At 48.7% G+C, this 13,378-nt stretch overlaps 1 protein-coding gene across 1 annotated transcript in view; it reads right to left on the bottom strand.

Moving 5' to 3' along the window:
* rgs7b (regulator of G protein signaling 7b) overlaps positions 1 to 8,266 on the bottom strand; it is a gene marked incomplete at its 5' end in the record, with an annotated part of 43,617 nt that extends 35,351 nt beyond the window's left edge. The window contains one exon of the mRNA XM_084460001.1: positions 8,189 to 8,266. Coding sequence (XP_084316127.1) covers positions 8,189 to 8,266 — 78 coding nt within the window. The remainder of the gene's footprint in view (positions 1 to 8,188) is intronic.
* Between the last annotated feature and the right edge of the window lie 5,112 nt (positions 8,267 to 13,378).

Genomic DNA, 13,378 nt, shown 5'->3' with positions numbered 1-13,378 from the left:
AGGAGTTCTCACACACACACACACACACACACACACACACACACACACACACACACACACACCTACACACCTAATTACTCACTCACTGTCTAAGCCATTTCACTTCCACTAAACTCTAACAGAGACAGACAAACTGATAACAGTTTAAGGGCCAACTTTTTGTAATAGGACAAAAATTTAGATTTCACCCGGGACTCTTTCCCATCTGTCTATCATCTCTCTGTCTATTAAACCCGTCCCTCTCTCCTCCTTTCTCCTCCTCTCTCCTTCTCTCTCTCTCTCTCTCTTCCCTGGCCCAGTATTGACCCTGGCAGTAGAGCACAGATGTGGGCCAGCCAACCTTTGGAGGTGCTGTCAAAGCCTTTGATCCTCTTTTGGCTTTGTAAATGTTAGCATCTGAGATTTGACCTTTGGATAATGGTAAATATTGAGCTTTTTTTTTTTAGATCGACACGTCACACACAGGAGAGCTAGTGGGCGTCGGCTCAGCCCTACAGAGCGCAACAGAGGCGGAATGTGTCTGTCCCTGCTGGCACAGTGTCTCAATCAGCACCCACTCCACTCCACACACACTCGTCTCCGTCATACCCTCAGCTGGGGCTTTTCAGGCTGGGGGGCAACTAGGCAACACACAGGAACAGTCTGCCCTGGCACATTAGGTCTGCCCAGACCGTAGAGATTTAGTCTTCTTTAAAGACTCACCTGTTCTCCTAGGCCTTCAACTCAGGTTGAGCTGGACCCGATGGCCTCTGTATTGTACTGTATTTTATATTGCTTATTGTGTATTGGTGTATTGTAGCGTTCTGTTGCGTGCTGTGCTGTGTTTGGTCAACCTCGGTTGTTTTACGGGGCGGCTGGGGCTCAGTGGTAGAGCGGGTCGTCCAATGATCGTAGGGTCGGTGGTTCGAATCCCGCCTCCTCCTGTCCACATGTCGAAGTGTCCTTGGGCAAGACACTGAACCCCAAATTGCTCCCAATGAGCAGGCTAGCACCTTGCATGGCAGTGAATGAGAGGCCATTGTAAAGCGCTTTGGATAAAAAAGCGCTATATAAGTGCAGTCCATTTACCATTTACCATTTTACATGTGCTTTATAAATAGTATTTGATTTGAATGTGTGTGAGTTTGAGAGAGACAGAGGGCGCTGGGACCAGCTGTGCTGGCAGTGAACTAGCTATTTTCCACCTGCCAGAATCTTGAGATGAAGGACATAATAACAGGACACAGTTCTCGCTGGAAGAAACGGTTCTCAAACGAAGACGCCGTGTAGTAATTACCATGCAAAGCCAGTAAGCACTCCTCTAATTCCAATCAACAGACAAGATGCCACAGTAAGCATGTTTCCCTCCACCCTTCCTCGTTAATCACCCAGCTGTCATGGGGGAAGTCTGACGTAGTCGGCTGGTGGAATGCAGACGCGTTTGTTGACTCCAATGTTAAAAGATCGCTATAAAAATAATGTTTCAAGAACCGAAATATTCAAAATAACAGGCAGAATACACTATTGGAATTACATACTCATCATTAGCAGACTCCGATCGTTTTTCGCTGTTTTTGCGTTTGGAAATACACAGAAGTCAGTGCTCACTATGGCTGATTCACTTACAATTATCCAAATGTCAAGAGGTGGACATAGTTGGATTCCTCCCGGCCTACAGAGTCTAGCTAGCCTGGATTTGAGCAGTGGTGGGGGCCCCCAGGCGGTGGGCCCCGGCACGTGTCTCAGACGAGCGGGCGAACGAACGCACGCAGGTGCGCACGTACACACACATGCAGGCACACACGCACACATGCACTAATGCGCATGAGGTGATATAATACCCCCTACATTTCATCGGGTGGAAAACAATGAAGTGTGTGTTTGTGTGTATGTGTGAGTGTGTGTGTGTGTGTACAGTATATGTGTGTGTGTGTGTGTGTGTGTGTGTGTGCTGTGCTGTGTGTGTGTGTTCATTTAATTTAATTTCAAACCTTTATTTATACGCGTGGAGTACTCTTTTTCCCTCATTTACAGTGATGTCGAGTTTACACACACAAATCAAATCAACAAAACAAATGAAACGTACAATAAAAACAGTTACAGGTTGAAGTACATAGGTTATGGTGTGTGTTATGTGTAACATAACATAGGTCTAGAGTGTGTGTGTGTGTATTCCAGTCAGGGTGAGGCCGTGCATGAATACATTATCATCCTGGTCTTTTCACACAGGGCCCAAGGCAGAGCTGGGAGGAAATATTGACAAGACGAATGTCTGCAGCCAGAGAACAGACGTGATCATAGCATCAATGCTGCAGTTTAGAATGACCTAAGAGAGAGAGAGAGAGAGGGGGGGGGGAGAGCCAGAGGGAGAGAGGGGAGAGTGGAGAGGGGGTAGAGAGAGAGGGAGGGACTGAGAGATTGTGCGTTTGTGTATGGGTTTGTACAATACAGGCATGTGCGTGTCTGGATGTGTGTGTGTGTGTGTGTGTGTGTGTGTGTGTGTGTGTGTGTGTGTGTGTGTGTGTGTGTGTGTGTGTATGTGTGTGTGTGTGTGAGAGGATGTCTGAAATACTAATTACCAATAACACATACTGCTGTCTAGCGTGCATATGGTCCATTATTCAAATTCTGTGTGTGTTCTGTCAGCCGCTGTCTTATAACACACTAGAGGAGGTGTTCAGAGAGCACAGGCCTCCGCACAGGAAGTGTAACTCCGTTGAAATGGTTTAAGTCACACCTCCGTTTATATGTTAGCTTACCACAGGATCCAGGCTAGTAAATAAATTAAGTTGGAAAAAAATATTGGTCAGGATTCCATCCATGGTGTACAAATTACTACTGCAACAGCTTAACCACCAGCTCAGTGGCCTTGTGGTTAGTGTCCGCCCTGAGACTGGGAGGTCGTGAGTTCGATCCCCGGCGGAGTCAAAGACTATAAAAAAAAAAAAAGCCTGCTTGGCACTCGGCATCAAGGGCTGGAATTGGGGGGCTAAATCACCAAATGATTCCCATGATGCTCACCACTCCCCAAGGGGATGGGTCAAATGCGGAGAACTAATTTGACCACCCTCAGGTCGGGTGTGTGACAATCATTGGGACTTTAACACTGGTAATTAGTATTTCACACACACACACACACACACACACACACACACACACACACACACACACACACACACACAGTAAACCTGGCAGAAGACTTAAACATGAAGTGAGGGGAAATGGTCCAACAAATTCATTTGTAAATTCAGTTGTTCATTCATTAACAAATGCCATCCGTTATTTCATTTCTTTATTCACGTATCAGATCATCAACGGATATAAACGTGCCCATACACCCCAGAATCTGCTCCCTCGGACCTGTCCAGACAGTATCTGCAGTACCCCCAGTACCTGGCCCGCCCCCCATCCATGCAGAGCCTGCCGTGGACCCAGGTCTGCTGGGTAACTGGGTCTGTTCCCCTCTCTTCCCACTGCCAGCTGAGAGAGAGAGTTCAGCCCCGGGGGCCTGGAGGTCCCACGGGGTGATTAATGTCGGCCTGCCTGAAACAAATACGCAGTTCGACCCAGATGCACTCTGAGCCCTTTCCTGTTCAATTATTGAAGGGGAAAAAGATGGGATAGTTATTTACCAACTTTGATGTTTTTATTCCTAGAAGCTGGCTATTGATTAGGTGGCTTTCAAAGGGATCAGGGGAAAATGTGAGCTCTCCAATCAATGCTCATCCCTGACCCAAGATATGCACCTCCCCCTGTGTGTGCGTGTGTGTGCGTGTGTGTGTGTGTGTGTGTGCGTGCATGCGTGTGTGTGTGTGCGTGTGTGCGTGCGTGCGTGCGTGCGTGTGTGTGTGTGTGCGTGTGTGTGCGTGTATGATAGTGAGTTCTCTCCACCATCCACAGGGAGAGATTCATGATGCCGTAACAGATATGTGTGATAAACCAGCTACAAAAGGAGTGATGCTGGCTCATGATAATGGATGTGTGTGTGTGTGTGTGTGTGCATGTGTGTGTGTGTGTGTGTGTGCGTGTGTGTGTGTGTGTGTGTGGCAGAGCTATTCCTTTGATGTTACAGTACTGTCTGGGTGTGGTGCGTCTGAGAGTAGAGCAGCAGGTGACTGGAGGCAGAGGCTCCATGAGAGAATTAACAACTGAGCTGTGAACGCTCTGCTCCTCGGGAAACGCACCTCCTCCTCCTCCCCGCACACACGCACCTCCTCCTCCTCCCCGCACACACGCACCTCCTCCTCCCCACACGCACGCACCTCCTCCTCCTCCCCGCACACACGCACCTCCTCCTCCCCACACGCACGCACCTCCTCCCGCACAGACGAACCTCCTCCCCCCGCACGCACGCACCTCCTCCTCCCGCACGCACGCACGCACCTCCTCCTCCCCACACACACGCACCTCCTTCTCCCCGCACACGCACCTCCTCCTCCCCGCATGCACGCACGCACCTCCTCCCGCACACACGCACCTCATCCCCGCACGCACGCACGCACCTCCTCCTCCCCGCACGCACGCACCTCCTCCCCCAGCACGCACACACGCACCTCCTTCTCCCCGCACACACGCACCTCCTCCTCCCCACACGCACGCACCTCCCACCTCCTCCCGCACACACGCACCTCCTCCCCCCGCACGCACGCACCTCCTCCCCGCACGCACGCACGCACCTCCTCCTCCCCGCACGCACGCACGCACCTCCTCCTCCCCGCACGCACGCACCTCCTCCTCACCGCACGCACACTCTCTCCTCACGTGCCGGCACAGCTACGCTCCGGGATGGGCGGACAGAGACGTTCCTCCGCAGAAACGATTATCTGATCGCTGTTACAGCTCAGTGGAAGGTTCCGGTTGAGGGGATGCTTGTACGGCGTTTTATTCGTGAACGTTTGACGTTTTGTCCTGAAAGATTCAATCAGATCCGGTAATAAAAACATACAACCTCAAACCCTCAGTGTGGTGTTGAATGAAAGCAATGATCAAAGGGTTTTCGTGTTTTTTTTTTCAAACAAACAGATCTTTAGATCTGCACAAAAACCTCCAGGTGCTCTCTGGGACATTCTAATCCAGAGACTAGGTCGAAAATATGTTAGTCTTCTGTCACTGGAAGTACAGTACAATCAGGCACTTGGGGAGAATACGGTCCCAACACAACAGACACCCTTTAGAAGATTAGACTGTGAATGTGAGACAACAGAGAGAATTTAGGCCATCTGTTTATAAGCATATTTTCTATTTATACTCAACTGTTCATTCATTCATCTCACATCCTCAAAGAGGCAGTAATGGTTTACATAAAGCCTTTCCTGGGAGGCCTTTTTTTTTGCTCTGCGGAACCATCTAATTCTGTTTAGGCTGACAAAGAGGTGATTGGAGTCAGCATTGTGGCAGAGAGGAGACTTCAAAGAGCGGATTAGGGAGGAGAGGAGCGCGGTGTGTGACTGGCGGAGCCAGACGTGAAGGCTGGATAAACGAGCCAGGAGGGAGCCTGGAACTGAAGAACCCCAAGAACCCCACCGGCCTCTTCTATTACGACTGTTCTCCCCGACATACCAGACGTGGTGGGTCAAGTACCGTCCAACGCAACGTGGCGTTTGATTTATCACGGTTCATACTTTTGGGACCCTTCCATCGGATTAGTTTTTTGTCCTTGACCGTTTTTTGCTCGTTCTAGTGATGAATCCACACACGGAGAGTCCAGGCTGAGTGAGTGAGCCAGAACGCTAAACTGCGGCATACCAAGTCTTCACAGCACAAAGAGACGTGTTCATAAAGCTGCTCTAGATCCTGCAGAATAATTTCACCCTCTGCTGAATCCGCGCCCACTGACAAAACAAATAGCAAACACAAAAACACAACCCTCTTTTCAAAGGAGATGGAGTGTGACTATTGTGCTTCCTACGCTGACGTCAAACTAAATTGCTTGTTCAAATTTTTATTTCGGACTGTGTTATTAATAGTGACTGGATGGCATACATATTATTTTCCTTTTTTCCACTCTCAACCCTGCTGGAAATGACTTCATATGCAATCACTCCTCTCCATGCATAATCAGCAGAAAGGCTTTGGCCACTGTAGTGGTTTTGATTTGGTGGGGGGAGTCTTATGATGCTACCCATCTCCCCCAACCAGACACACACACAAACACTCTTATTTCTTTCTCACACACTCATTCACTCTCGTACACATCCACGCGCACACACACACTCACACAGTCCAGCAAGAGTAACGGTTATGCATATAAACATGATCAGTGGGACAAGTGATGTGTGTGTGTGTGTGTGTGTGTGTGTGTGTGTGTGTGTGTGTGTGTGTGTGTGTGTGTGTGTGTGTGTGTATGTGTGCGCGTGTGAGCCGGGTAACAGCACAGGAAACACAAAGGCCGCAACACGGGTGTTTTAATTAGTCTGACGTCGACAGTAGAGGACAGCTCGCCTTTCGCCAGGGAGGGAAAGACTCCTCTGGGACTTATTAACCTGAAACATATTCCTCTTGTTCATAGCTCACAGGCTGCTAGCTTTGCTTTGTCTGACTCCGCTCAGGCTGGGCCTTCCACTGTCTGATACACATACATTAAACCATGTCTCTTCCATATAAACGTCAAAAGAACAAACATACATAATTTAGACAGTGACTCCTAAGGTACTGTACAATACAGGATAGGCTCTCTTACTGAAGGAATATTTTCTCATAAACACAGTATGTAAGGATAGGTAGTACTAGAACATCTTGTCAGTATTTCATTCTTTGGGGCTTTTTTTAGATCGATGACCAAAGCCAGCAGTTTTGGAAGGCCCAACATCCCCTGGGGCAGCAGGATGAACAAAGCACAATGGGGAATATCAATCACTGTGGCACTTTGATAATGTCATCACTCTGTCACTGCATGCGTCATGCTCCGAAGAAGGATCATAGCTATCATCCGGTCTTGCCATCATTATCATCATCATCATCATCATCATCATCATCATCATCATCATCATCATCATCATCATCATCATCATCATCATCATCGTCATCATCATCATCATCCTCATCATCATCTTTGCACCTGATTGGCTGATTGGCTAGGCTGTCTGACCCCTCAGCACCGCACAGGACACGGCCAGAGCCAATCAGAGCACCAGCTGCGTGTTACACGTGTGTCTACCCTGCACAGATGTGGTTCTGAAATGCCGCGGCTGGCTGGCTTGAAGAGGAACACATTTCACACAGCAGCATTTATGAGCAGGCAGTGTTTCCACAGATGGAACCGAGAACCACAACGCTGGGCTGTGTATGAAAACACCATTGGAGTCCTAGTTTTCACTGTTCTCCTTAAAGAACAAAAGCTCTCCGGCTATATAATGTCCAAACAAAACAAGCCACGCAGGATACAGAGGAGTAGGGTAACTAATAGCACACTATAAACTAATAGCGCACAATATACACCACATAAGTCGGACATCTCATTGACTGAGATCAACTGTTAGAAGAAGGCCTTTAATATCCTCCATGTACCATTATGTACAGATCTGAACATTAGAGGACATATTTAATATTCAGAGGACGGTGCTTCACTGTCACAGTGCCGCAAGGGAGCAAAGCCTCGAGCCCACAGGGTAGACGCCTGTAAGATACCGCCTTGTAAAGACACAAACCATTACATCTGGTAGAGGTCTGTAGAGCAAGGCGTCTAGACAGAGATAGAGGAGAAATAGAGAGAGAGTGAGAGAGAGAGAGAGAGTGAGAGAGAGAGAGAGAGAGAGTGTGAAAGAGAGAGGGAGAGAGAGAGAGAGAGAGAGAGAGAGAGAGAGAGAGAGAGAGAGACAGAGGCACACAGAGTTGGATGAAACATTATATTCCGTGTGGACCATAGTCAAATAATGGTACATCCTCACCACCCCAGCTGGAGCCTGTGGTCCAAACCCCAGTAGGGCGCACACATTCCCCAGGAATCAGAGCTGAGGGACCAGGGATGGCTCCCTGGTGATTTCCATTATGGCTCATTGATCCCTCCAGCAGAGAAAGCAGCTCTCAGTCATGACCAAGAGGTCCTTACCTCCTGAGTAATTCAACACCAGCCAAAACCAATAATGCAAGTAGGCTACAATAGGCCAATGGTCCAGAAACATTCCTTAGCTATCATAACGAAGGACATTTTTAGCCTACTGTTAAGACTAGACCGCCACATATCGAGCCTGCACAAGTTCTCGTGTCTTACCTTTCTATACACCAGCATGTTGGGAGACTCGTCCGCCACTCCGTTGCTGCTCTGTCCGTAGCTGTTGGTCTGCGCCATGGCTCGGTGTGTTCAGCCGCCAAACGTAGGCTAAGTAGCCTGCTCCTGAAAGAGACCAGCAAAGGTTGGCTTATGGTCTCACCTTGTACGTGTAAGGATGCTGGGTGAACGGTCCTTTTTTCTACATTGCCCAGCAAACACACAACGTCAGGGAGACGTTCAGATCATGTCTTAATAACGTCCGTCGGTCCAGAACCCCGTTTGTTCGTCTGCTGGACCCCTCAATATTCAAACGTCTGGCTTGGACCCCTCTAAGACGTCTGTGGACGTGCAGAACGGGTCCAATATCTGAACGTCTAAAAAAACTTTCATTCTGGCTCCTAATTGGATGTCTTTGGACGTCTGAAAAAGACGAAAAAGACATCTAAAAGACGTCTTTTAGACGTGTCTTTGCTCAGTGGGTGGTAACGTTAGGGTCATGCCGACAACGGAACATTATGGACGAATCAGTTCACTGTATAGGTAAGGTAGGCTACACATAATGGGGATAGCCTACATTTTATGTCTTTCACCAATGTACCAGCTATTTCTAGGCTACATCACGAATATATTGATTTCAAGATCGGGTCAAATAACAGCCATGATTTAGCCTGGGAAAGCCATTAGTCCACTCAACCATATCGACAGCCAAAAAACATTTAATATATTTTCTTAAAATAAGCAGAAAAGGACCATAACCATCGCGAAGGTAGCCTCACTGTTAGGCTGGCTAGGTCAGCACATTATTTTGTAAACAAGACGTTATGGAGGTTTACGCGAACACACACACACACACACACACACACACACACACACACACACAGATATCAAACTGTATCCTAACCATATCAGCATAGCCTACAGCAGTGTGACAAGGCAAGCGGACCACCCATATGAATGTAGGCTATTCGGGAGGTAATGCTTTCTCACACACACGGAAGGGACACACAGATCTGTAGCCTATCCAGTAAACAGAAAGGCTGAGCCCGATTTCAGCACCTGGGACAGCTCCACCACTCCTCCACTCATTATCCTATTCCTCATTATCGAGACATTAGTAAACCGAATATTTACCTTTCTCCCTAGCCACAGCCCGCCAGCGAATCCCAGTTTTCTTTGAAAGGACGCTCGGCGCAGGTTGTCAGCTGTCAGTCGAAGGAATGCACTGATGAACCATCGGAAACAATGAAAATCAGCTGTCAGTCGAAGGGATGCACTGATAAACCATCGGAAACAATGAGAATCTGCCTCTCGATGCGGACCCGCTGACGCGTCCTCTGCTCTGGTCTGGAGCTACTGCGAGATGAAGGGGCGCGCGGGCACTCTCACAACTCGCCCGTGCACGCGCCTCGACCTGGGGGCCAATCGCGTGGCAGGAATCCAGCCCGAGCGCCTTGGTAACTGCCTCAGCGGTGGAAAAAAAAAAACACGGCTAGAACGCACTAATGGTGCGTTCGTTTGTGGTCGGAGGTGGCAAGTCGCAAGTAGCAAAATACCCACCTCCGACCTGTGTGCATTCAGCTATATACCATTATATCACAGTTACCTAGTTATATCTATATACCATTATATCACAGTTACCTAGTTATATCTATATACCATTATATCACAGTTACCTAGTTATATCTAGTGCATTCGAGCAACTGGGGGCTGAGAAACATATCCGAATTTGCGACGAGGAAGTGCGAGTTCATGCGGTGTTTTATTTAATCATTCCTAGTAGCAAGTCGCAATTTGCCACCTCCCAGTTAGAAACGAACGCACCCTAAGGAGCAGAGCATTTCAAGGCAAGGCCATAGGAAATTATGTAGCAAATAATAACAAAATGGCTCAGTACTGCAATGTATTTATTTAGGCATAACATTAGGTTTTTCATAAGGCCTGATTCGTAGAGGGAAAGGGACTGGCCGACTACCTTTGGATGCGACAAGCATAATATTGAGACACCAACTGTTCTTTAGAATCACTCTCTCTAATGGACGTTGACCACTCAATCTGTGCTGCTACTTAATGGAATTCGATTCAGTGAACTTTCAATGTATTTACGGTCTGGCCTACCTAGAAAGTGATTAGTCAACTCCAACTGATTCAAAATGCTGCAGTACGTGTTCTCACAAAAGAACAGAAGGATTCACATCACACCCGTTTTAAAATCACGACACTGGTTACCTGTTAGTTTTAGTATGCCTATATTTTAAGATTATTTTATTAGTCTATGAATCCATAGCCTAGCCTACATAACCATGCACCTAAATACATGCTAGACATGCTGTTAAAGTATACACCTAGCAGGTCCCTCAGGTCCTCTGGCACTGAGTTTTTAATGGTTCCTAGAGCCAGGACTAAGAGGCATGGGGAGGTCCTAGAACCAGGACTAAGAGGCCTGGGGAGGTCCTAGAGCCTGGACTAAGAGGCCTGGGGAGGTCCTAGAGCCAGGACTAACAGGCATGGGGAGGTCCTAGAGCCAGGACTAACAGGCATGGGGAGGTCCTAGAGCCAGGACTAACAGGCATGGGGAGGTCCTAGAGCCAGGACTAACAGGCCTGGGGAGGTCCTAGAGCCAGGACTAAGAGGCCTGGGGAGGTCCTAGAGTCAGGACTAAGAGGCCTGGGGAGGTCCTAGAGCCAGGACTAAGAGGCCTGGGGAGGTCCTAGAGCCAGGACTAAGAGGCATGGGGAGGTCCTAGAGCCAGGACTAAGAGGCATGGGGAGGTCCTAGAGCCAGGACTAAGAGGCCTGGGGAGGTCCTAGAGCCAGGACTAAGAGGCATGGGGAGGTCCTAGAGCCAGGACTAACAGGCATGGGGAGGTCCTAGAGCCAGGACTAAGAGGCATGGGGAGGTCCTAGAGCCAGGACTAAGAGGCATGGGGAGGTCCTAGAGCCAGGACTAACAGGCATGGGGAGGTCCTAGAGCCAGGACTAAGAGGCATGGGGAGGTCCTAGAGCCAGGACTAAGAGGCATGGGGAGGTCCTAGAGCCAGGACTAAGAGGCATGGGGAGGTCCTAGAGCCAGGACTAAGAGGCCTGGGGAGGTCCTAGAGCCAGGACTAACAGGCATGGGGAGGTCCTAGAGCCAGGACTAAGAGGCCTGGGGAGGTCCTAGAGCCAGGACTAAGAGGCCTGGGGAGATCCTAGAGCCAGGACTAAGAGGCCTGGGGAGGTCCTAGAGTCAGGACTAACAGGCATGGGGAGGTCCTAGAGCCAGGACTAAGAGGCCTGGGGAGGTCCTAGAGCAGGACTAAGAGGCCTGGGGAGGTCCTAGAGCAGGACTAAGAGGCCTGGGGAGGCAGCCTTCTGTTCCCATGCCCCCAGCCTTGCCCCACCCTGCCAGAGGACATGAGAATGTCTGAGACCGTGGTCACCTTTAAGCGAGGTCTTATTACATACCTTTTTTAATATTGCTTTTACCACATAGTTTTACATGTGTTAATATCTTAAACTCTTCTTAATTTGTATTCTCTATTTTTTGTATAATTTATTTTACTTTTTTATGTTAATTATTTTAATGTTATTGTTTCTTTTAAATCTGTTCTCATTGTCTTAACATGATTTATGTTTTATCCGTTTTGATTTATATGAATGGTGCTATAGAAATAAAATGAGACATGACTGCGTCTATGAGTCATGGACTGCTGAGGGCTCAAGGAACCCATGGCATGGAAGCCTACAGGAAATATGGTACTTCAGCTGAGGTTTTTATCATTCTGTTTACAACAGACATACAAATCAGCTCAAACCGGACTTGAATTGCAAGGTGAATTGAATACATAGGCTAGGGGTGTATTTTGCCTGATTGGAAGCTAGAGGCCTACAGAGGCAAGGTATGATTTAAAAGCAGCTGAACAAATCGCTAAATTTAGCACATTAACCAGAAGCCCCCCTAGCACATGGGCTTGATTCCTCAGCCGAAGCAGCAGGATTTTCAAATCTGATCCGTAGATTTGGAATAGTTTTGTCAATAGAGCTACACTGGCTGGCTAGCAACACTACCGATCCACCATCTGCCAGGAAGGGCTTGAGTTGCAAATGCCTTTATTAATCAATGCCAGCTCAGCACGGATCCAGCCTCAGCCTAGCCTGCCATTCCTCCTCGGGGCTAAGCGTTTTCCCCAGGGGATCTTCCAGCATCCACAGAGTCATCACCTGTCACCTGGCCCTCCTCACCCCAGCCTCCCCGGATAGCAAGCGGATCTGGGCCATATATGGGCCAGAACTAAGCCAGATCTGGCCTGTATATGGCCCAGATCCGCTTGCTATCTGGGTCCCGCCCCCTGCCGTGCGGCCTCTCCTCGCTCCTCAGCCGTCTACCTGACCTCATCCACTCCTTCTCCCCCACACCTCCCTCTCCTCGCTGCTCTGCCGTCTACCTGACCTCATCCACTCCTTCTCCCCCACACCTCCCTCTCCTCGCTCCTCAGCCGTCTACCTGACCTCATCCACTCCTTCTCCCCCACACCTCCCTCTCCTCGCTCCTCAGCCGTCTACCTGACCTCATCCACTCCTTCTCCCCCACACCTCCCTCTCCTCGCTCCTCAGCCGTCTACCTGACCTCATCCACTCCTTCTCCCCCACACCTCCCTCTCCTCGCTCCTCAGCCGTCTACCTGACCTCATCCACTCCTTCTCCCCCACACCTCCCTCTCCTCGCTCCTCAGCCGTCTACCTGACCTCATCCACTCCTTCTCCTCACCCTCCCTCGTCCGTTCTTCTCACTCCTTCCTCTCTCTCTCTCTCTCTCTCTCTACATCCCAGCCTCCGTTCCATCCTCTCATCCCTCTCCTGTTTCATCATCTCTTCTTTCTCATCCATCCCTCTTATAGACATCCCCCCATTCAAACAACACAGTTAACAGGTATCTGCCCACATAGGGATCTTTATTGAATTATTAATCCATTCATGGAACAGGTATTACATTACATTACAGTCATTTAGCAGATACTTTCATCCAAAGTGACTTACAATAATTGCATTTAACATAGGAAGTGAGTGTATTACTACTCAACAGAGCTCACAAGTGCATCTCCTTTCTACATAAGTGACTAAGAGCATAATCTAGTGCTGAAGACAAAGTGTAAGAGTAGCAAACCCAAAATGCAATAGGATAATACTGCTTGAAGAGGTGAGTTTTGAGCCTG

This window comes from Borostomias antarcticus (genome assembly GCF_949987555.1).
Source record: "Borostomias antarcticus genome assembly, chromosome: 29".
Lineage (NCBI taxonomy): Eukaryota > Metazoa > Chordata > Actinopteri > Stomiiformes > Stomiidae > Borostomias > Borostomias antarcticus.
This window is presented reverse-complemented; position numbering and strand designations above follow the sequence as displayed.